Source organism: Alosa sapidissima, chromosome 22 (genome assembly GCF_018492685.1).
Source record: "Alosa sapidissima isolate fAloSap1 chromosome 22, fAloSap1.pri, whole genome shotgun sequence".
Lineage (NCBI taxonomy): Eukaryota > Metazoa > Chordata > Actinopteri > Clupeiformes > Clupeidae > Alosa > Alosa sapidissima.
This window is the reverse complement of record NC_055978.1, coordinates 15,050,104-15,075,509: the sequence shown is the minus strand read 5'-3', so window position 1 is coordinate 15,075,509 and position 25,406 is coordinate 15,050,104. Positions and strand designations below refer to the sequence as shown.

The window sequence follows — 25,406 nt, the reverse complement described above, 5'->3', positions numbered from 1 at the left end:
CTCGGAGAGAGCTGTGATGCTAATGGCTCTCGCTCACCAGGCTGACAGATGAGGTAAAGCTCGCGCCACTTACTGCACAGCAGGTGGGCCTGGCGCCGAAAGGGGCCTGCCGGCCCACCCAACCCCCTGCCCGCCCGCCCGCCCGCCCGCTCCGCTCTACTCCGCGCTGCCCTGACAGGCTCCGGGAGAAACATGCAGAACAGGTGTAGGGAAATCACAGCCACGGGGTGGGGGGGTGGGGGGACTGTAGTGAAGGGTGGCAGGATGCAGGTGGGCGCCAAGGGACAGGTGGAGGAAAGATGGATCATTATGGGGGCGGGGGGTTGAGGGAGAGAGACAGGTTGAATAAGAGAGAGTGATGGACCTCATGGAGAGAAAGTGTGGCCACTCATAAGTAATGTACTTTCTGTGAAGAGGAAGATTGTGTGAGAGAGACCTCAAAGAAAGGATGCAATCAGCAGTAAAATGAGACAAGAACGACGAAGAATTCTGGAAAGAGATGACACGGCCCAGAAGACTACTCCGAGAATTGGGAGCTTTTGAAATCACCATCGCTTTATGTTTGTAGCATAAAGCATCGACCTTAACATCATGGGCATCTATTTCTGTTGCTAGATATTTTTGCTATAGTGTTACTTGCCCATTGAGTGGTAAATGCATGTGTGTGTGTGTGTGTGTGTGTGTGTGTGTGTGTGTGTGTGTGTGTGTGTGTGTGAGTGTACTGTATGTATGTGTGTGTGCGTGTGTGTCTGTATGTGTATGTGTGTGTATGTATGTGTGTGTGCGTGTGTGTTTGTGTGTGTATGTATGTGTGTGTATGTATGTGTGTGTGCTTGTGTGTATACTCCTTGTTGTCACCAGCCTCCATGACTAAGGTGGGGCCACCCACGCGTTCCCAAACCCATCTCCCAGTGCTTCTGTTTCCACGCCTACAGGCATCTCCCCCAGCGACAGATCGGCCTCACAGGTGACGTGGCGCTCTGAGCGGCGAGCGGCTTTTACGCCCACCTGGGCTGTTTTTGCGGCATTGTGCACCTCTAGTTTCTCATCATGCATAAGGCTATGCGGTCTCTCCCATTAGCAGCCCATCTCTGATGGAAATGGCTTCTGTTTGTGTTGTTGTCACATGGCATTCACTTCTGCACCTACCACTGCATAATACAAATTATAGTAATAGTAAAAATATACAGCCTTCAGAAAATAAAATACCAGTTCAAACCTTGGATATTTGTACAGTGTGGGCAATTACGTATAGCCTAACTCATGTGGGGACATCTGTGTCATGTGTTTGTACCAAATCAGACACTCAGTCCATTATAAACCCAAGAGTACGTCATTACATTCTAATGAGATGAGATTAATTATGTGTTGTGGGAGTATTCTGTATGACATATTATGTCGTGTGTGTGTGTGTGTGCGTGTGTGTGTGTGTGTGTGTGCACCATGTGTGTCATGTCAGGTGCATGGTATGGTATACGTGCCTATATGGTACATTCATTCTTGGATATAACAGATGGGCTAACTGCATCAGAGCTATAGCGTCTACAGATAGAAAAGAACATGCCTGATGACATGAAAGGACAAATCAAAAGAAAGATCTGCACACTGTTCGTTGCTCCCATAAAATGTATCTTTTTGATTTTCATCTTCAAGTTTAGTTCTGATCGAGCACCTGAAAAAATCTTTGACTGTGCGTACCCTGCTTTTGTTCTCTGATGACGTGAAATGACAGTGTCCTGCTCTACGATACGTATTACTGCATATTATGGATGAGTTAACTTAGTAATGCTAGAGTATGCTCTGTTATAGTAGTACCAGACGTGAGTGCTGTCAGGTGCATGGAACACTATATGGTGTAGGATCCATAACTGGCTTATGAATAGGTTAATATTATGAGTAGATACAGTATGTGCAGTGGGGGGAAAAAGACAGGCTTGGTCTTTTTTTGGAGAAAGAGATGATGGGAAAGGATAGTGTCTAGTTGCCTCAGGGCTCTCAGCTTCACCTCAGAGCAGACTCCTTCCAGACACACTATTCACCAGAGAGACAGCCTCCAGCCAGAGGAGTGGAGAAACATCCAGAACAAACCTCTACAAATCCCCAGTGTTCAAGAACTTTTGTGTGTGTGTGTGTGTGTGTGTGTATGTGTTTGCGTGTGTATGTGTGTGTGTGTGTGTGCAGGCGCATGTGTGGACTACTGCAAGGCATTATGTCTTCCATTCACAGTTGATGCATGTTCTTTATGTAAAGTGTGTGTAAATCAGGTTTCTCGGCCAAGTATAGCTACTTGCGTATACAAGGAATTTGGTCTCTGCATTCTTTATTTGTGTGAGAGGGTAGCTCAGAACTGGTTTAGTGCAAGACAGAATGCCCAAGAGTAGCTGGGAAGGAATATGTGAAAAATCATGAAGATTGGGCACTTCTGGATACGTTTTTGATTTTTGGCAGGGTGTTAGGTATAGGCCTAAGGTTTTAAAAAATCCATGGATACAAGTTGGGGTGGCCCCCCTAGTGGCAGTTATCCATAAAATCCAAAATGGCCCCCGCCGAAAAGAGAAAAGGTTATATCTCAGCTTCCTTTGGTCTTAAATTGTTGTATAATGTATTTTCTCTACTTTGTTTGATACAAGGAATCCAATTTTGATATGTTCTTCTTATTTTAAGTCCATTTAAATCTAGTATCATAGTCATATTTAGCTTGATTGGACAGGTCATTATCACTGTAGTGTCAAAAATCACATGCTGTGACCAAAAGGACCATTGTTGAGGCCTTAAATAAACACAAATTCAGAACTATGCCACAGTGAAAAGTTACAGTATATTAGGCTTTTCACCATGTTAAGGATCAATATTATATTTTAGTCAAATAACACAAAAAAAACAATTCATACTTAAACCATAGACTTTCTAATGAGGAGACACAGCACTCAAAAAATCCTCCATAGAAATGCATGAGCTTAGTTTGTAACGGCAATATGGCAGTTGTCTATGCAAATCACACCCCTTCCGCGGCAAAATGTTGACATGTGAATACATTGAGCCAATCGTGTGCTGTGTTATGAATACATTGAGCCAATAATGTGGTGTGTTGTGAAGACATCGTGCCAATCATGTGTTGTGATCTCACCGCTGGAGCAAGATTGGTGTCGTGAAGCCTTGCGCACGCGCATTTCTGCCGAAATGGATGCCCGATGAGTGCCCAAAAATCACATGTTGTGACCAAAAGGACCATTGTTGAGGCCTTAAATAAACACAGCTTCAGAACTATGCCACAGTGAAAAGTTATATTAGGCTTTTCACCATGTTAAGGGTCAATATTACATTTTAGTCAAATAACACAAAAAAATACACTGCACTCTTTAAATACTTAAACATCATGTATTATTCAAAGATTTTTGGTTTCACTCTTCATCATTACAGCCTCCCTCACACTTGCACAATGTGGTACAGCAAAGTCCAGCTCAGTGGCACTTACAGTTGCCCATACAGGCAACCACACAGCCACAGTTGAGGAGGAGTGAGCATCCCTTGCTGGCATCTTTCAGATCTGTTCAATATGGCACCCAGACTTTGGTTCTATCATTCCATTCTCAACCCCACTCACTGGGGTCTGGAAACTCTGGAGTTTTGGAGAGGGATTGTTCCAGACAAAAACTGCAGTGTGCATAAGGCATGATGGGTCGGGGGGATTGAATCCAGGGACTTGAGGCCTCTCAGAGCTGTGGATTGGATTTGGATCAGGGAAGGCATATAAAGATATTCCAATCCACCACATCTCAGAAATGCTGGGACCTCAAAAATGTCAAGCACTGCCCCTCTTCCACGCGTTCACATGATGTGACGTTGTATGGAATGGCAAAAAAAGCATGGAATGCGTGGGCAGCTTACCCAGAAGTCACCGGCACCCTCATTCTGATCACCCAAGACCCAACCAGCCTCACACTGGAATCAGTGCACATGCAAGTTCTCAAACGCTGGACTGTACTCATGTATAGTAAGAACTGCGGTGTCGAGTCAGTCAATGAAACCCGGAAGCTTCTTTTCACTCATGGCCTCAAATCCCTGGATTCAATCCCCCCGACCCATTATGCCTTATTCCAGCATGGAAAGCGTGCCCTGCACGCTGCAGCTTTTGTCTGGAAGCAGTCCCACTCTAGCCTTGTGAGACCATCCTGATCTCGCGAGTTTCAGATTTTCACTCGCAGATCAGTCTGGCATCTCTCCGATAAAGAAAATTTGGAGCAGTCTCTGCAATGTAGCTGGGAGGAATAAAGGACACAGACATCCTCCACAGCCAATTCAAGTTAGTGTTTGGTAGCACTGAATCTTAGTTACTTAACGAGAAGGAATATGCTTTCTTCAGACGTGTAGCCTACCATGAAAACTTGGTGGGGGATTGTCGTTGATGAGGTTCATGTCACATACAAAAAGTAAGTTTAAAAACGTTAACGTTAACTTATCTAACTTGTATGTTAAAAGATGGCTTTAGAAGAATGCTTCGTTTATCTGATTGGTTGATTTGGACCGACCAACATAGGTGGTGATAGACAGATGCTTTATCCAATCAGCTAACCAGTATTTTCGCCCCTTCTCCAACTGAAAGTTCCCAGATGGATATGCGGAGCAAATGCGAAGCAATCCATCTGGCGGAGTCAGGTTTTTTTTACTGAACATATAGATAATATTTTTAAAAGGGCAACCCAAAGACTGTTTCTTTTAAGGAAACTTAACAGTTTTGATGTTAGTAGAGAGGTCCTGAGGATGGTCTATACCAGTCTACTGGAAAGTGTCATCTCATACAACATCACATGCTGGTATGGGAATCTAGGGGCTAGAAGCTAAAGTAAACTCAGAAAAATTATAAATATGGCCAGTAAAATCAAACTGAACCCCCAGAGGCAGCTGGTGGAACTGTACACAACACACACTAAGAGGAAAGCCCTACAGATAGTCCAGGATCCTTTTCATCCACTACATCACACTTTTGAAAGACTCCCTTCAGGAAGAAGATATACTGTAGAGTGCCTACATCAAGCAGAAACATTTTTAAGAAATCTTTTATACCATCATCTATTATTTTGCTAAATCAATATAATCTATGAGTTTTATGATTAACTGATTAACTTATATTATTTACTGCTTTTTTATTGACATCAACCTCTTTTGCACATTTCCATGTCTCCATATGTTGTACCTGCTGTGTAGACTTGCTTGTGTGTGCTATATGTTGTACCTGCTGTATAGTCTTTGTGTGTGTTTGCATTATGTTGTTGTTGTTGTACCTGCTGTGTAGTCTTTGTTTGTGTCTGCTTTATGATGTACCTGTTGTGTAGTCTTGCTTGTGTGTGTTACATGTTTGTGGGGCCAAAGATGAATTTCCACAGTAGTGGACAATAAAGACCTCTAATCTAATCTTAGTCCCTCTCTAAAACTCCAGAGATTCCAGACCCCAATGAGTGGGGTTGAGAATGGAATGATAGAACCAAAGTCTGGGCGCCATATTGGACAGATCTGGAAGATGCCAGCAAGGGATGCTCACTCCTCCTCAACTGTGGCTGTGTGGTTGCCTGTATGGGCAACTGTAAGTGCCACTGAGCTGGACTTTGCTGTACCACATTGTGCAAGTGTGAGGGAGGCTGTAATGATGAAGAGTGAAACCAAAAATCTTTGAATAATACATGATGTTTAAGTATTTAAAGAGTGCAGTGTATTTTTTTGTGTTATTTGACTAAAATGTAATATTGACCCTTAACATGGTGAAAAGCCTAATATAACTTTTCACTGTGGCATAGTTCTGAAGCTGTGTTTATTTAATGGTCCTTTTGGTCACAACATGTGATTTTTGACACTATAGTGATAGTGACCTGTCCAATCAACAAAGAAAAGCATACCTTGGAGGTAAAAATATGGGTCTAGGACCTGAGTATTTCAATGTGACTTTTTCAGATATTGACAGTTTATGAGCTAAATATGGCTATAATACTACATGGAAATGGACTTAAAATAAGCAGAACATATCAAAATTGGATTCCTTGTATCAAACAAAGTAGAGAAAATACATTATACAATTTAAGACTAAAGGAAGCTGAGATATAACCTTTTCTCTTTTCGGCGGGGGCCATTTTGGATTTTATGGATAACTGCCACTAGGGGGGCCACCCCAACTTGTATCCATGGATTTTTTAAAACCTTAGGCCTATACCTAACACCCTGCCAAAAATCAAAAACTTATCCAGAAGTGCCCAATTTTCATGAATTGCATCCTAGTTAGAGTGTTTGTATGTGTGGTTAAGTCACTCAATAACAACTGCAGAACAAAATGTTCAAAACAATAGGAGCTGTGTGAGTGTGTGTGTGTGTGTGTGTGTGTGTGTGTGTGTGTGTAACTAAGAGAGAGGGAGATATAGAGAAGTAGACAGCATATACTTGTGCAAACTCGATCGTTTGCTTACCTGACAAGCCTCCCACGTCCATCTTCTTCAGGTTCTTGGCTTCCAGGACGACGACGGTTAGCTTGCCAGCGGTGGGCACATAGCGCAGGGAGCAGCAGATGTCTCCCAGCCTCTCTTGCTAAAACACAGACACCGGAGGAAAGTAAGACTGGAGCTCCTAGAAATTAAAATGTCATTTATGTCAAAGTGACATCTTTATAGCTACAAACTAAGCCATGGAAAAGACAGCAGAGGATCGGTTTGCATCTACCAAGAGAAACCATGTAACCACAGGACACAGGATTTAGATCTACAAGGTCAAAACAGTTTTCTGATTTTGATATGAAATATGACCTGTTCTTGATGTAAGATACAGGAAAATCTCACCAGTCTCTCTGTGTTATGTTTAAAACAATTCAGTTATCTCTTGGAAGGATTTGACAGACTTAAATATAGTCATAAACTTAATCAGTCCGAATCCAAGTCCAAGACAGACACAGAAAAACATGCTCTACTCCCCCATCCAAATTCAATAAATCATCCACTTCATCAACAACTGAATATTTCCAGTGGATTACAGTAATTCCAATTTCAAAACAGGGGAAATGAATTGCAGGCAAATAAACTATGAAAACCACTTTTTCATGTCACTGGCTGACACAAGCTCTAAAGCATGGCAGTGTTCCTGACGCAGCCGGAACACACTCTCTCTCACACTAATTTTTAATGGTTTGTTCAAATGGTGACAGCTCAAGTGAAATTGGCAATTTGTAGGTCCGTTCGGTGCGAGGCCTCTGCGAAAATGAGCAGTGCAAGTGCCCGGAGCGGGAGCGGTGGAGTTGGAAGCCCTGCGTGAAATGACGGAGGGCCACAGAGCCGAACACGAGCGTTAGCCTGCGGCGAAGCGACTCGCACAAGTCACTGCTGACACGACAGCGGGCAACGGACAGCCATGTAATTAACCTTTTACCTAAACAGTGGGACATGCTCTCCCCAACACACCAAATACACACACACACACACACTCATACATACACATAAACATATATGCATACACATACATACATACAGAAAGTCCACAGGGAAAAAAAGTGGGTTCCCTTGGCAACCCATGTTTAAATGCTATCCGCCATGACATTTACCATGAAAATTGAATCTCCTGAACCGCTGCTTTTGAAGTCACACTTTTATTAATAGGATGGAGCTGGTGCACCTTTCTGATTACATACCCTTGGCATGAGAGACAAATTACCCCTCCTCAGCCACAGACACAGACATAGCCTGGTCCCCAGCCATGTGACGTTAAAGTCAGGCACCTTCACACAGCCATGCTGCCAGTAGGGTGAAGAAAAAACAAAACAAAGGGACACGGCAGCACCTGCTTTCAGTGAGATCAGACCTCAGGTGGCGGAGAGAACCGAAAGCCATGTAAGACGGGAGCTTTGTTGCGGAGAAAGAGGATTTCCAGCTGCTGTTCGAATCTTAGGGACGGTGAAAGGAAAGTCACGGACTGTCACAGAGTGTCACTGCATGACAGAGCCACATTTTGATGATGGCGAAAAGCTTTCTGTCGCATTCAGTGTTTGAGTCACTGATAAATACAGCTAAAGCAATGCTGTTATGACGTGTGAGAGAGAATCAGGTTTTATCCTGAAAGCACGTAGCTTTCCTTGTTGTTAGCTTATTCATAACTGCCAGTGCGGGGCTATCCCAGTAATAGAGTCGTTACTTAAAACTGTTCCACTAATGTTTGGAAATGTCAAATATTTTTGTTGATGACTACACTGTGTACCAACCATCTGTTATTTTGAAAAATGGCAATCAAGTGGATCATGGCAGAGCATAATAAATGTACCTTAATTGTATCTATTTATTAGTACTATTTATCAAATGTTTCCCATAACAGTGGGTGACTAAACCCGTGCTCTTTATTGGAGTATCAACAGGTTTTAATTGGACATTTTATTCTATGCTCTTTTTAGATACACGCAGGTTTGTCACCATTAAACACATAATAGAAGTAAACAAATAAACAAAGTTTACAATTCAAGTTCATGATAAGTCAATTACCACGTTTATAATAATAAATAATAAATCATAATTTTAAGCCTAGTTAGTGGTGGCTTACATAAACAATAAGCCCCAACAGGGTGTAGTGTACAATCATTTTAGAACAGCTAAGGGCCGTTGTTGGGCACATCACGACACGGGTTAGCCAATTATGATCAAAGACCGAAGCTGTCCATTTGATAATTCAAAGTTGCCCAGGTGTCTGAAGGCTCAGTGGGTGTGTTGATCTAGTTAGGCGCTCTCACCTCTTCTTTCTCAGCCTTCTGGAGGTCCCTCCACTCCTCCGTTACGTGGCTGAAGTCTACCTTGTTCATGGGCACCTTCACGTCTCCGATGGCGTCATGCTTGGAGAAGCGGTCAAAGTCGTAGACCGTCATTATCAGCGTCTTTCCACCCAGCTCAGTGTAGGGAACCTAATGTGTGCGGAGAGAGAGAGAAAAAGAGAGAGAGAGGCATGTAAGATTCATGTACTGTAGGTTCTGGTAAACCAATACAGCCTGCTAAAACCCCTTCATCCCATCACTGTTCCGCTGGTAGTTCATATTTAGGCTATTGTCTTCCGCTTGACCAAAAAACAAATCTGCGTCCAATGTTTTGTAGCACATTTTCTGAAGTCCAAATAATGTTTAAAGGGTGGAGTAGTTTGGGGCCAAGCTGGCACCAGTAACATCCCAAATCAAATTTATTTCCAGGGCTCTCCTTTCACCACAGAGAATTGAAAAGCACGAGTGGAACAGTAAGGTGTGTGTGTGTGTGTTTACAGTTTGTGTGTGTGTATTTATGGTTTGTGTGTGTGTGTGTGTTTGTGTGTAAGAGGGAGGGTGACTGCTTTCTGACATTTCATTCTTGATTGTCTCCAATTGAGCTGTTTTCCAGACAAAACTCATTACGTGGTGAGGACTTGTTGCGACATGGTGACAAACTGCTTGATTGGCCTGGAGGGAGATAAGACGCCTGGGTTGCTATTTTGTCCTTGACGTTATCACAATGACACTCCAGCTCCCCTCCATTTCAATAATGGAGCCACTTGTGCATCTCTAGCTGATGGCCCTGCCATACTAGGTCTGGTTTTGCACTGTCTTCGCTTTCTCACGAATTTTTGGATGACACACTCCAATCAAACTAAACTGCCTCTCTCGCTCTCTCCTCCACTGAAAACCATATTTTACAAGCGTCGTGACTGTGGGGATTCATGGATTTCATGTCACTGGCTGAGTGTCTGATGTTTCTTTTTCTTTCTTTAAAAACTAGAAAAGTTTGTTTCTCAAAGTGAAGCAAGTTGTGATCCCAGGCGATGGGGTGCATGTTTATACCTTTGTTATTTTGTAAGTGTGTATGTGTGTGTGTGTGTGTGTTCTTGTGTGTTTGACAGGCAGTCTGTAACAAGCTTGTTAGAACACCAGGTGGTTTTTGACAAAATCAAAGGATGTGGGAGATGTTTGGTATCTCTAGAATCACAGTAGCTTGCATTCTAGTAGCGTGGATTTGTATTCTGTCCAATAAACCAAACAACGCACCAAGTGCCCAACAAGCTATTATGGAAAATTAAAAAAAGCTACGCAGGATGAATACTTAGTTCTGCCTTAAAGGGATGATATTAATTTAGCCTTTTCAAAAATGACAAGACAACATGGACATTAGCAAACTTTATATGCTAAAATGTTTCTACTAAAGCTGAGCACTTATGAATTCATCACACACTTCCAAATCAAGAGGATGTTAGCAAGTGCTCATTTTAACTGATAATCACTCTCTGGAGGGATATAAAATTAGACTAAGAAATAGCTGTAAAACTGCAGGGGCTGTGGCACCAATGCTTATTTCACGCAAACTACAAGTCCTTACAGAAGTACAGCCTTGTAGGAAATAGAGCTAAATGCCTTCACTTGGACTGGTCTGAAATATTTAGTAGTTCATAGCCAGCAGGTTCCTGATGATGCCTGGCCTACTGGAATGTAAATGCTTTTTCAAATCATCTTTAACTTAGTCAAAACCAAGTAAAAGACGAGGCAAAGACACTGCAGCTAAGCTGCCCTGAAACCTAATCAGCTAAAACTCTGAAACCTAATCTTGCTTGTCTTGTGTCTTGTAATTAGACTCTTACCTTGAAGGTGAACTGCTCGTTAAATGTGGGGTTCAGCGTCTTCCTGTGCACCTTGGTCTCAAACTTCTTCTTCTTGTCGGGCATCAGGTAGACCTTGACGTAGGGGTCTGACGTGCCCCCCATGTCCATGGCTGGCAGTTCGGCGGCCTGAATGATGCCTACTATGAGCTGGCAGTGAAGAGACAGAAGACAAAGGGCACGTAGTCAGCACGGGCGTGACCTTGCGCCAGCCTGCATCCATTAGCCCACCACCGCTCAGATACTCCGTGTATATTGGCCCTCCATTAGCCGAATAAGGATGCTCTTGGAAATGATTGTGTGCAGTAGGCCCATTAGTCTAAGGATCTGCCTGGGATGGCTCTCCCACAGAACAAAGAGAGAGGTTGGGGAGAGGGAGCGCATTATTAGCTAAAATAAAAAAAAAACTGGGCTTATACAGATTCAGCTTTGCAGTCTGCCTTCATAGAAGACTGAATAGAATCTTTTTTCTTTTGCTTTGTAAACAACCTAATTGGTGTAGATCACCTTATGAAAGAAATGGAATTTATTGTTTATACATGTCATTTACAATATCTAAGCTGTTATTCACTGTAAGTAATCCAAACACATATTCAACAATCTTAAAAGGCATAAATAAAACCAGTCATATCCTATCATATTAGGTCAGTATATTTCTATTAAACTAGTTCTATCTCCGTAGATGTCTCAAGCCTGATCTATCACTTCTCCAACTTCATACTGGCTCTAATAGAAAACACAATAACATGGATGTGGTTTCCCCATGTTCAGACAAATGACATGGGGTGTCATCACAACCCAGAGGGAGTTCAATTCAAGGTGGTGATTGGGGTTACTTGAGGTCAAGCATGTGGCTAAAACAAGAGACCCTCCCCCCACCCCACAACATCCCTTCTTTCTCTTCCTCTCCGCATCAGGGCTGATAATTGATAACCAGATGGGGAGGCCTGCAAGGCTGATTGACCTGTCAGTCAGAGAAGGCCCTCAGTGGCCTCTCGTGGCTGGCCTAGTCAGTCAATCAAGGCCCGATCAGTCAGCCGTCGGCAGGCGGTCTGGAGGCTGACCAAGCCGCTCGGCCGTGGAGCTCTCCAGCTGTCAGAGGCACAGGAAAGGGGCAGGGAGGTTTGGACAGTGGGTCGACGAATGGGTGTGGGGGTAGTTGATGTGCCACAACAATGCCAAGGTTGCTGAAGCCAAAAATGCAAAAGCGAGTGGCCATAGGCAAAAGCATTGTTAGTATGATGCCGTTCATATAACACTGACTGAAAGAGTAAGTGCTCTTATTCCAGATGTTGAAGGGTGCAACAGATCTTGTGTAATAGCTGGATCTATAAAACTGTGAGTTAGTGGTGGGCTTTATGGTTTGGAAGAGAGAGTTTTGTTGTTGTTGTTGTTGTTGTTGTTGTCCACAAGAAAACACTGATATGAGGATGACTGTAAGACAATATGGCAACACGGAGCACAAGACAACATCTATCTCACACAAGCTGCATCTTGACGACAGACAAAACACATCAAATCCACCAAAACAAGACAAGACACTCCAGACAAAACACAAACAATGACCTCCAGACACCAGACACAACTCACAGAAGCCAGAGTTCACTCACAGGTACTCCACAGACATGGACAATAGAAAGTGAAAAAATGGTGTGTGCACTGAAGGTAGCAAACAACATTCTCAAAGCATTACTGTATTGTGCTGTTGCTCTCACTACTTTCAGAAAAAAACAAATCTCAACAAAAAAACACTCTTTTTACATTTAAGTTAAATGTACATTGCATTGAGAAAACCAATGCCCATTTTTTGATAATGCAGCTTTATTGAAAACAACAGATACAAAGGCTCACACATTCAATCCTGTCATAAACTCTATGGTCCACTGAGGACATTTGGACACTGAGGACGAGGGCTCGGCCACACCGGAGTGTAACTATTCCTCCTGACGTGTTGTCTGTTAGAATTTCCCGGCGAGGTTTAACTCATGGCTAAATGTCATCTCACCTGCCACGCGGTGTCACAGAGAATTTAGTGTGAACCTAAGCCAGCATGGCCTCCTCTCCCTATCCCATAGGCCAACACAGCGGAGCAGACACCAATTTGGCGACAGCTGGCTGAGTCCTCTGACAAACAAACCTGTTTGAGGTGACAAAAATAGTGCTGACGAAAAAAAAAAAAACAACAGTCCGTATTGATGTGGCAGGTTTTATTTAAAAAAAAAAGGGAGAAACTTTGCCGTGACACCTGCACAAGGGATTTTCACTTCAGGAAACTTATTGATGGAGACTGGGATCAAATGTCTGGTGTGTGTAGGGGTTTTTTTCCCCTCTCTGCCAGGGTGCTGCATGTCACGGCTCTGGTTCTGTTCAAAGCGAGGCAGGCTGTCAGTGGAAGTACATTGCAGTGTAAAGGTCCCAGCAGTAGTTTGAATGCACAGGGCGGCTGCCTGCTCTCACTAAGGTCTCTGTGGACAAAGACTGAAGGCAGGAGGGCAGTTCTTACAGTAATGGATGCAGAAGGACTATTAGTGCATATGCTGAACTCAATAGGCAATAAAAATACTGGGATATCAAAGTGGATACTAGAGAGGAGAGAGAGAGAGAGACCCTCTCTTTTTTCTCCTTGTCTACGACATTTTTCCCCCTCTATCTAATATCCTATCCTCCTTGAATGGGCATGGAGCTCTGAATAAAAAGATTAATATGTTCACTCTCTTCAGCCACTCTTCCACCCACTGAGAAACCACAGATTACACCCTCACAAATTTAAGACCATGGGCAAATTTCATACGAGACGGAGGATGGAAAGAGAGGGAAAGAGTGCTAGAGAGAGAGAGAGAGAGAGAAAATGAAAGACAGATAGAGAAAGAAGGTCCATAAACAACTAGTGAGAGAGAGAGAGCAGAGGCCTAGAGACAGCTAGTTAGTGCAACAGAGATTGAATACAGAGTGAAAGAGAGAGAAAGAGAGATAGAGACAGAGACAAAAACGGAGAAAGAGACTGTCTCTGTTGAATGTCTTGCTTTGCTAGGCTGGAAAGGGCAGATTACCTTTAAACAAAAGCCCATGGCTTACTCCTGGCTCTCCAAGACCTCTGTGCTAAGGGTGGGAGAAGGGGCTGCCCAACAACCTTCAGTGCCACTCGGCCTGAAATCCGCCTGACCCAGAGTCAGGCCTATTCATCGTGACTTAACCGCTCCGGCCCGCAAGGAACACAGGGACTTGGCGGGGGCTGCGTCGGCTCACCGCCGTGCCTGTTATTGAGCCGAAAGTGGGTCAGCTTGATAGTGCTTTGAAGCGGCTCACTTTATTCCTCTTCCCCTTCCTCCTCCTTTGTGCTCATTTCACCTCGAGCTACATCATTGTTTGCCAGCCGTGTTTTTTTTTTGCTGTAATGTCAGAGCACAGTAGCCTCTCTCCTGTGACCTATTCCACTGTATGTAGACCCTGCATCCCAATGTCTGCTCACATGAGTCTTCACATTTTAATCTAATGTCAGGAGATTATGGTGCTACCACAAGATAATAATGAATGTCTTTTATTGTCCTCAAGCTCTTGATAATAGGTGGGTATTGACTGTTGGTAGGGGCAAACCCTGAGGGGGTAGGGGGAGCATTTGAGCATGAAAAAGAACTTGTCCCGTCCGTTCTCCGAACGTTTTTCTCGCTGGCAGAGCGAGCGAGTGTGCGGAGGATATAAAAAGGCTAAAATTTTCTCGGAGGGGCTGTGATGTGTCTGATGGGGTGCGAGTGGATAATCTCAGCCTGTCAGGTCTGTTTATGGCGACCTGGGCGAAGCAGCTCCACTCGCAAGCTTCCTCCTCGATCTGTCAGCGAACATCTGCCCACGGGAAGTGTTATCCGCCACCGCACCAAAGCACACAGCTTTAAGGAGTGAGAAGGCAACTGTGCTGTGTGTACGTGTAGCAGAGAGGCATCAACGAAGAAAGGCAAAAGGCACCTTCAATGAGGCTTCCCTATTCCAAAGACTGGTCTTCCACAGGGATGACAGGATGGAGATGCCAACAAATGCAACTCTTTACATTATGGTTCACTTTACATTATGGTACACTGTAACTGTAAACAATGGTACGGCGATGTAATAATTAACCTGATATACCAGTAGGAATCTTAGAGGTAAATTAAGTTTATTGTTTCTGTATAACTAGTACGACTAATAAATTGTGTTAATGAAATTCAAGCATTTGACACTACTACCATTACTGAATTAATGTTGAAAAGGAAAAAAAAAACATTTGCATTTAGAAACACTGAGTGATACTGAGGGCTACAGCAAATACAGAATGTTTTGTGCTGCATGGGATCAATGTCAGTTAGTGAGGGTGTGATGGAGCATTGGCACCATCACCACCTGACACTCGGTCGACCAAGGTTCCATTATCGAATCTGCCGATGCGAGTCTGTGTTGCTTAAAAGCATCTGCCGCATAGTGGACAACTTTAAGTTTACAGCTCAGGTGTAAAGCGTTACCAAGAAAATAATCCCATTTCAAGTCATAGTGTAACAGTAACAAAGCATGCTGAGAATTGATGTGTGCTACCTTCATGGACATTGTGAATTATGGACATGAAGACAAGACGATCCATCAGAAACGACAAGAGACCATACTTACGGGTAAAAAAAGAGGGGAACTCTTTATTTTTTGTCAAACGGTTCGAACACTACGGACACACAGTGAGGACGTTTTGCGCAGGGCAGAGCCTTACCGTATTCTCTGTGAAATTGTAATCCAAGGAGTATTGCAATTTGCCCAGTTTCTCCTCCTCCTTGGGCTCGGCCTCTTTCTCCGTATCCGTCAGCCCTGTCTCGGCATCATCCTCATCCTTCAAGGCCTGAAGGAAACACCCACCAACAGTCAGTGTCTCCCGCTCCACCATCACAGCAGACGGCCACGGTTCGGCCTGGGGCGGGGGGACTTCCCCAGGCAGCCCGTACCTGAAAAGCTGGTTCTCTTTTGTTTTTTTGTTTGTTTGTTTTGTTTAGGGGGTAAAGGGGGTAGCAAGCACTAAAGAAACACCACAGCAGTTAAAACACCATGACATGCTCAGTGATGCACTAGCCACGGGCCAGAAACCCCCCCTCCCCACCTTCCCCGATGCAATCAGTCAATCAATCAATCATTCAGTCAGTCAATCAATCGATTATTCATTCAGTCAATTAATCCATGAGTAGTTTTTTAAATCTGGTTTGAGGAAGGGATAGGTCCCGTTATGAAAGCAGAGAAATGGTATTATTGATGCCATATTTAAAAGACAAAAAATAATCATCTGGAATGTAAAAGTGAGAGAAGAATGGGAGAGGATGGCAAGAGAGAGAAAAAAAGAGAAAGAAAAAAAAGAGAGAGAAAGAGAGTACAGTACAAGAATGGAGAGAGAATGTGAGACAGAGATAAAACTAGAGACAGACATTGTGAGAGACAGATATGTTTCAATGTAAGAGAGAAAAAGATAAAGAGAGAGTGAAAGTGAGAAATAGAGAGAGGACAATTCCCTTTATGCCAGTACAAGCAGATCAGTCCCTGGCAGAAGCAAACCAGAAGGGAACTGCCGGAGATGGTGAGCGACAGACAGACAGAGACACAGAGAAATCCCCTGACCTAGTCTCAACATCAGGGGGAGAGGCAAGAGTGCTGGTGATGGTTGTGTTGGTGGGTGGGACAGAAAGTAGGGAGTTGTGGTGGGTGGGTGGGTGGGGGGGGTGTGGAGGTGGTGGTGGTGGTGGTTGAAGAGGGGTGTGGGGGTCTTATATCTCTGATTACTGGATCAGCATGCGATTTGACGAGCTTCTCAAGTTCATTCACCGTGAAAGTTGCCTCTTTTTTTTGGTTTCATAACGTCAAACGCTCTCATCAGTCGACATGCAAAAGAGGGCATTCATTCTCAACGCGTCGCAAAGAGAGAAAACAAACTAAGTGCTGTGTTTTGTCTCGTGGGTTTCACCCCCACCCCACCCCCCCTCTCATTCTCAATGGCATGTCCATTAACACACCTCCCCACACTCAGTATACAGTGGCATAATCATGACCCTCAGCTGCCCATGGGACCGCAACGCGGATGGAAGCTAGAAGCATCATGCCAGCGGAAGGTGTCAGGGGGCAGGGGTTGGGGGGTTTCGTCAGAGAGGGGGTTGTAATGTGGATGGGGTCTGACCTATTAGTTGTTTGGGTTACTGGTGTGAAAGCAGAAGACCGAACAAAATTGATTTCTTTTCTTCATCACCCACAGCACACCTGGATCCCACTGATGACAAGCAATTGGTTTATTCTAGTTAAATGTCCTCTGTTATCAAAGAATCATGAAAGTGGCAGGTAATGAAGCAGAAGTGAGCTAGATAATTGCCCAGCGTGAAATTTCCTATGAAACAAAGTCTTTTAAGGAGCTTGGTAGTGTGCTATACTTTTTTTTTAAACAAAATCAATTTCACTACTGAATCAGACACGTAAAATAAGTTTTTAAGTTTTTAAGCAATCTATTTCTTTCACTTCCTTAGGCTGAGGTCAACTCAGCTCAAGCTCCTTGAAAAAAAACTGTGTTTGTCAAGTTGAGTAAAATTACTTTTTCAGTACAATTTCCCTTCCGAGGCTGAGATGAATTATTTCATTTGTGACTCAGCTTCAGTTTTGCTTGTCATCACAATCACCCAGGATATTTTTTTCCCATGGACATTTTAATCATGGTGAAATGTATTTTATTTCATTTTTTATTTCTGTAATATTCCCATTCCAAAAACTTTGGTGTGGGGTGATTTTGAAAGGAGAAATCAATGTGGTTCAACCTTGTAAAAGCGCACCCTGTGCAATTTTTCCTTTCAGTTTGTGTATATATATGTGCATATTGCAGACCTACGCACATATATATTGTAGATATACATGTACTTTATGCATAGTTACATATATTTGGCTCTACAGGAGTAAGTTGTTTGTCAAGAGGCTTTTAAGAAAAGTCAGAGTAGCAGGCTTAAGAAGATCCAACAGCAATTGGGAACCTACCGCCAGTGCCAATCCCGCACAGTCATCAGAAAAAACACAGATAAGGAGGACATAGAAGGAAGAAACACAAATTAAAACAACCACACACAGACGTTTAACACATGATTCTGGGCACACCAGGAGAAATGACTGCGGTGGAGTCCATAACTCCACGTCTAGCATACTAAAGCTAAGGCAAGTTTTGTGTTGTGAGTCAGTGTCTGTCTCACTGTTTAAGCTATTGGTGGTGTCTGCATGCAGACTTGAGTGTGTCTTGCTAGGTTCTGTTGTCATTGCTATGCTTCATAGGTTGCCTCAGGACAAGATTTCATTTTAGTGAGGCTTGCAAATGTCCCCTGAGGGAGATGCTTTCTGAGAGGGGATTTTCAGTTGTACCAACAATAGTGGGTACCGGTACATAAGAATTTCAAACCTAATCTAATAATTTACAACTACATGATTTAAACTTCATCATTAGAGTCTTACTGGCATTTGGAGGACCAACTTAATGACCAAACTACTGGGTCAGTTCCCTCAATGCAGGCCTTTACTACACGTGTATACTTCATGTTTTGCTTAGTTTCCAAATCTGTCCAAATCTAAGGGAAAGTAATGGCTTCTTCTAAGTCCAAATCTATGGGGAAGTAATGGCTTCTTCTAACTCTGAAGGTGTCGTCTTAGCCCTGTGGCTGTCAGAGGGAGTGGGAGGTGTTAGCCTTTCATTTACAGCTCCGGCCCATGGCCTTGAGCTTATGAGCCGAGTGTTGGATCCTGCTTCTCCCCAATCAATGGCTCTAATTCAGGATGTGATGGTGGTCGGCACGGACTCAAAAAGAGTGCCCGTACTCTGGAAATTAAACAGACTTTGGTCAATTACTCAGTCCAAAGTGTGGAAGGCACTGCGAGGCCTATTAATGCAATTACTAAGCTAACAAGGGTTAAAGTGCTCCATGTTGCATATCATTTTCGGGGGGTTGTATTTGAGAGAGAAAGAGAGAAAGAAAGAGAGGGCAAGAGAGATGAATTAATATGCTGTCTCAGAGTAATTGAGCTAACGTCATTTCTCTGGGTTGATACCACGTCATTACATAACACAATATAATCAGAACTTTTAAACGAAAATTGCTCTTTGAGCAAAAAGAAAATAAGAAGGAAAAAAAAGACAACCCAAAAAGCAAAGAGTGGTAACTATAATACTTTCTGGGCTGATTACAAGGGTATTTCCCCCATTTTAGTCCTGCAATAAGAGTCAGGGGTGAAGTATCGCATTCATCAAGTCATGTGTCCCAGCCCACCCACCCACAATGGATTTTTTTAAGCATTATGCATGTTCATAGAGTGTATATAAACTTATATAAGATAGACTATAGACAGAGAAAAGGTTGCATATTGTGTATTTTTGTCATGCGCTTGTTCTAAGAAATACAATTTAAATTAGTAAATAGTCATAAGTAATAAATCATTACATGTTTGAACATCGCAATATCCGCAATGAATTAATAAGCACATCTTTGCATGGCTAAAACTGAATACAGAATTCAAGTGAAAAGACAACAGCAGTAACAAAGTTTTTACCTCGGTTTTCGCACCGTCTATGACATCTTTCATGTTGATGGCATTCTTGCCCTTGTCTTTGCCCTTCTTGCCCTTCTTCTTCTTGAAAATCCACTTTTTGCAAACGCAAAAACAGCAGGACAACACCAGCACCACAGCGACAAACGCAATAGCCACAATGGCCCATGATGGCACTGGAGAGACAGAGAAAGATGACATCTGTAAAACATCTGGATAGCAGTGTGTACATGAGCATACTCAAGCAAATAGGCTTTTACATTGTTTTGTAATGCTCCGATACACTGAATAAGGATGAAGGTTTAAAATCTGGTTAGGTGAATTTGCAACCACAGAAAGACTGTGGATGTGATATGATATATATGTGGCCAAGCAGACACTGAAACATCCTGTTCTGGGCAGTCAAGTGAAATGTGCTTAAATGTCATTCATTCAGAAAGTTTTAGATAACGGAAACAATTACGATTATCACCTGGGTGCTCAACTCATTTGGTCAGATAACAAAATCACTTTCATGTATTTAAGAGGGTTAAGAATGCTGCAGAGAGAAAGAGAGAGAGAGAGAGAGATCAGAAAGCTACCCAGGATCATGGTTTTAAGCCACCAAGAGGCCTTGGGTCTTACATAAAGCTATCTAAGCATCCAAGGCAGAATCATCTCAGTAAAATGCTACTGTATGCTCTAGAATCACTCCAGAAAAATGCTGCTAAAGATTTCAGAACCTACTGTAGACTGTTCAAGTGAGGGATATATCTGTCAAGATATATCTCCTCATCTGTGCCAAAAGAAACACCAATAAGCCAATAAGTTATGTATGCCATCCATCTCCAAGAGTTCCAGGTGCAGATGGATCAAAACCAAGCATCCTCTGCTAGCTGGGAGCCCCAATGAATACAAATCCTGAGCAAACACATCAATCTTTGATTTGCCGTGATGTGGAGCTGTAGATTAGATACCATGTGAGGTTCTAGCTTCCTATCACTGTACTATGGTCGCATTGAACAAATAAACAATGGTTATAGCACAACAAAGCTTATGGATTATGCAAGACGAGCCTCTAACACAGAGCATATTGTGTAAATACAATGCAGCATGACAAATACCAACAGTGTATGAGGATATCCTTACAGATAATTTGTACTTACAGAAGTATATGCATTAAAAAGAGACAGGCCAATTCAATGAAGGCTAAAAGAAGCTTGCTGTCAAACCCTCACTAAACAACAGGAGCTCACCTGAGAAAACCCAGATGAACAAAACATGGATGCCAAACAAAAAAGCGGGCAACTGGGGGCTGGGGAGGTAAAGGCAATCCAGTAATTACATGCTCCACTTCCATCCCTACCACCATCCCCACGCAAAACAACACCCCACCCCATCACCAATTCCCAGTCAGAGGCAATAATGAGGCCTCCGGATCCATGGCGGCAGCTCAGTCCTCCGAAACCAGAGGCGTAATTATGGATTCCACGTGCAAGACATCAAACACCTGGCAACCAACGCCTCCACTCAATGGCACGGTGCGCAAAACACACTCTCAGTCAGACAGAAAGCCAACCCCTTCACCATCACCATCACTGCCACAGCAGAATCCCTGTTCTCCAGTTTGTCTGTTATCTAAATGAAACCCGTGTCCAAAGACAGAGCTCCAGATGACTAGGGAACAGAGCTATGGCAGGAGTCCAAACCCTATCTTTTCAGTGTCTAAGGTGACATTTTGCTATCCCACAGCCTTGGTGTGTTGGTAAGGTATTGGCAAGGTATTTTCTCTCTGCTCTCTGTCTCCTCATCTCCCCTTTGTGTGTGTGTGTGTGTTTGTGTGTGTTTGTGTGTGTACTGTATGTGTCTTCACTTTGAGGACTTTATATCTGTATTGTATGAAAAAGAAAAGTCAAAGAGACATTGAAAGAGAGAAAAATTGGCAATAGGTTAGTATCTCTCCAAGAAGTTTCAAGCTGTTGGCATTGGCTGCATCTCCCTTACCCAAGTCCAGAGGGACAGAATGAGAGACAAAGAGAAAGAGAAGTGTGTGTGTGTGTGGAGGGGGGGGGGGGGGGGGGTGGGTTGTGGAGAAATCAATGGTCTGTTGACAAAATCGATAAGCTCTCTCCTCCGAGGAAAAACAGTGAGTGATGCTCTAAAATAACTTTGGGATCTTTCAGCCCTCAGCCTCGCCCAGGCCCAAGCTCAGTAGGGTGTTAATGGAAGTGACACTCCTCGGTGCTCTCCTCTCCTCTTCTCTCTATAATGCCCCCACCACCCCAACGAGAGAAAAAAAAAAACCTTCCCAATTTGTGGGAGAAATTTAGTGTTTACTGCTCACGGACACACACTCTCTGGTAGAGGACAGTGCTGTGCCAGCAGGCATTTATCATGAGCTGTGACAATTCAGAGTAGAAGGTGGGGTTCAAGCAAAGCTGGGAAAAAAAAGGGAAAAAAAAGAAATTGAACAAAGCCAATTATTGGCTTCCTGATTTGTTGCGCAATTATTTTTTCCAATATCATCGCAGCTGAAGGTTGTTTTTTTGCGACATGTGATCTGGCGCTCGGCAACTAATTAAAAGCTTGAGAAAACAGCCGGTGACACACTTTATGGGCGATCAATTTCTCTTGAGAGTCCATGTGATTTCACATTTTCAAAGAGAGCGTTTCAAAGGTGTAAACAGGCCAACAAAGAAAGAGAGAGGCACGGCTAAAGTTTACTCAGTAAAGAGTTTGAGAAAATATCAAACGATTACTATTTCCATTAGTGCAAACCCACACAGATGCCATCAGCCATCCTTGGGCTTGTTGGTAGCTCAAGAGACCCCTCAGTCACATGACTATACCAATACAAAACAAACCCTCCCGACAAGTCAGTCTGATAACAAAAATATACGCTCTCTTTCGACACTGTGCTGTCAATCAACTTCCCATTCTGGCGCTGGCATTTAGACAGACCCATTGGGACCCAGAGAGGTCTCCAGCATGACATCTCCACTAAACCCTCTTCACACATTTAAAGGGGAACTTGGCAACTATTTCAACGTAATAAACCCGTTTAGAAATCATTTGGATGGTTAAATGACCTGTTCCGGTGAAAATGGTGACTTTTCCCGCTGCCCCTAGCGTCCCCAGGCGAAAACCAACTTTGCAACATTGAGACTACCGTCCCGGAAAGAGAAGTGAGAAACAAGAAACTCGTTTTAAATCGTGTTTCTTACCTTGTAACATCCACATTGTCTGCCGAACTTATGCTAACCGTTTTGCTACCTTCAAATCCATGTGCTTTATCGTTACCTTTTTTCACAGTTTGAAATAGCATAATGTACAATTTCTCCAGCAGAGGGGGAAATCCTGCCAAGTTTCCCTTTAACATGTCAATGTACTGGTCTGGAATGTACTGATCTGTCAGTCTGCCCTACTTTGACCTCCCAATTACATACCCTAAATGAATAAAAAACAGCCCTTCTCTACCACTCGAAACCACCAAGTCCAGTGCATCAGCTTTGGAATAGGACTCAAAAGTAAGTCAGATGTTGCCAGTGTGGCTTCTTCCATCATGTAAAGCCATGGCGGCAGGGAAAATATTATCTTTTAATGGATGTGTCTAAAAGGTGGCAGGTTCATATTTAAGACCCGTAAAAGCTGCGTCGATAAGAAACTTTGCCACCGATGCAGCTGTGCTACGGTGACACGATTCTAATAAAAGGTAGGATAAAAGAATTATATGTAATGCAATGACACAGCAGGAGGCAAATGGACTGGAGTAATGACCGCATTGCATCCGCCACCTTTTTAATAAAACAGACTGTGTTGCAATCAGATTACTGCATTTCTCTCCATCTTTTTCACTCATCATCGGCAAAATTCAATCTTTTCTTATCTCCTGCGCCATCAGTTATTGTTATTTATAAACGTAATGGAGCTGGGCAGGACACGAGAGCTGCAGGAGAGAACAGAACGAGAGAATCCTACTGTCAGAAAACGGCAGCGCAATAATGTTATCTCTTTCATCAAGCATGTGTCTCATCCCAAAAAGCACTTTTGTGTTTCTTAATTAAAAGAATCTGAGTCCTAGAAAGCAATAGAGGCATTGGGTAATTAACTACATTGTGCGAGTGTCAATTCCCCCCCGAGAGCACCAAACCGGCGCGCACAGTTCAACTTTCGGCAAGGGTTATCTCCTGTTCTGCCAAGCACGCGTGTGCCAGTGTTCATACGAGGCAACAGGCCCATAAACATAGCACGTGCACACAATAAACAACGCAAAATGTGAAATGGAGTATCACAGCGCAGCAGTTTTCAGCGCCACCAGATGAAATGTAGTGACACAGTAAACAAACAAATCACGATAGCTGAAATCCACCCATGATACAATGAGATCTTTGTTTATTTCTTTTTTGTGGGCTACAATGGGCCACTAATACGTCTCCAGTCTTCCTTCCATCCTCCCACCTTCCTCTGAATGCAGGCAAACAGACAGCGTAAAACATCACTGTCTTGAGTTGCAGCTGAATGCTTGATGCAACCCTTTCAGATAAAAAGAGAGAAAGCCTTTTCTTTTTGTGTTGATCCTAATGAGATAATAGAAACTGAATGGGTGAGAATGAAGACTACTGAAACATGACAGTCGAGAGAAGAGTAATGATTCCTGATCCTCTGGATGCCCTGTCAGTTGAATAGCCAACATTCAAAGACAACACTGAAATAATGGTTTTAAGAGGAACATAAAGAGCCTCATCATACTAAGCTATATATAGCTATATGGCCATAAGCTATATGTACAGTATTATTGTTGATATAGGCAGGCAGCTCTCAGAGACCTAACCCTGATATAGAATCCTGATATAGAATATTTCTGTCTTTAAAAACAGGCATCTACAAGCACTGTATTCTTTTTTGACAGAATCTTGGAATCCTGTTGATCTTTGTAAAGGTGGCTGACGTGACACTGACAGAAATGCACAGTGATGTATCTCTGTCTGAGAGGTATTGGATTGATCTGTGACTTGGGCAGAGGATTCTGTAGGGAGGACAGTGTCTTGTGACACACACACACACACACACACACACACACACACACACACACACATACACACACCGCATGACTGATCTGGATGTGATATGAGGTTTCGTGGCTGGAGGGGGTTTGTAGGGAGGGACACGACTGTTGTGTGTAGGCCACAGGGAAGGCAACTGCCAAGATAATCAGTCACCAGGGGAAGGCTGCCGGGCACAGCGGCTACAGTAGGCTGCGGGTCGTTAGCAGCACACGCACCAGCCTTCTCACAGGGAATGAGCCGCACTCTACAATACTCCTAGACTGAGGTAATAGAATGGGAAGAGATAGAGAGAGAATGTGTGTTAAAAAGTGTGTGTGTGCAAGAGAAAGAGTGTGTGTGTGTGTGTGTGTGTGTGTGTGTGTGTGAGAGAGAGATAGAGAAAAAGAGAGAGATATACAGGACAGGTATGTGTGTGAGTAAAGAATAAGAGGGTGTGACCTGCTGCTTTTGTTGTACTCCACCATTTTCTTCAATCATGACCATCAGGCCCAGATTGCATCGCGGGTTATTATGGTGTTGGCTACTGTGTGGTCTAAGTTGAAGGATATACAGTTATTACGGATGTCTGAAATAGGCTACACTCTAAGGAGAAAAGAATAATATCTGGGCTGTTTAGTTTTGTATTTACTAAACTTGTTCTTTGCTGGAGGTGAAGGATTTGGAGGGGGAAAAAAACTCCCACTGTCCCACTTGTTGTTCTGGCCAAGTGATCGACTGACTTCATCCATTACCTCCACGTTAGACAATTAACAACTAGCCAATTAATTGACGTAAATATCTGGGAATCGCTTTTCAGAACTCGTCAATGTCCTTAACCTGAAACCTCCACCACCTCTGTGGATATCAAACATCATTAGCAAAGCCCAAATCACATTCACGGTAGGATGGCATAATTGCAATGACACTTGTGTAAGAAGGCCGTCCTTGTCACCAGTGGCGGGTACCCGTCTCAACGATTCCTCTCCTTGCTTGTAACGTTTCACCAGTAAAACGGCAACCTAACAGGAAGTGGCACCGTAGCCATGGTGATAAGCCACATTGCCGGTGGACAGGGGTGAGCTCAAGTCACAACATGAACAAATCGCTGTGCCGAAATTTAAGTGCACAATGTGTAAAAGTGGTTAGTGGCAACATTGGCCACCCTTTGTTTGGAGTGATAAAAGAAAGCATTTCCTCCAG

The 25,406-nt window shown here is 43.3% G+C and overlaps 1 protein-coding gene across 4 annotated transcripts in view; it reads right to left on the bottom strand.

The window, feature by feature from the left end:
• syt1a (synaptotagmin Ia) overlaps positions 1–25,406 on the bottom strand; it is a 106,676-nt gene that overhangs the window by 17,409 nt on the left and 63,861 nt on the right. For 2 of the 4 annotated variants that reach the window (XM_042078843.1, XM_042078844.1), the window contains exons 3-7: positions 19,186–19,358; positions 15,350–15,475; positions 10,606–10,773; positions 8,747–8,914; positions 6,453–6,570 (exon numbers count right to left, since the gene is read on the bottom strand). In XM_042078843.1, the coding sequence (XP_041934777.1) occupies positions 6,453–6,570; positions 8,747–8,914; positions 10,606–10,773; positions 15,350–15,475; positions 19,186–19,358 (753 nt within the window). Of the gene's footprint in view, positions 1–6,452; positions 6,571–8,746; positions 8,915–10,605; positions 10,774–15,349; positions 15,476–17,631; positions 18,864–19,185; positions 19,359–25,406 lie in introns of those variants that run through there. The other 2 variants (XM_042078845.1, XM_042078846.1) reach the window with 2 other exon arrangements.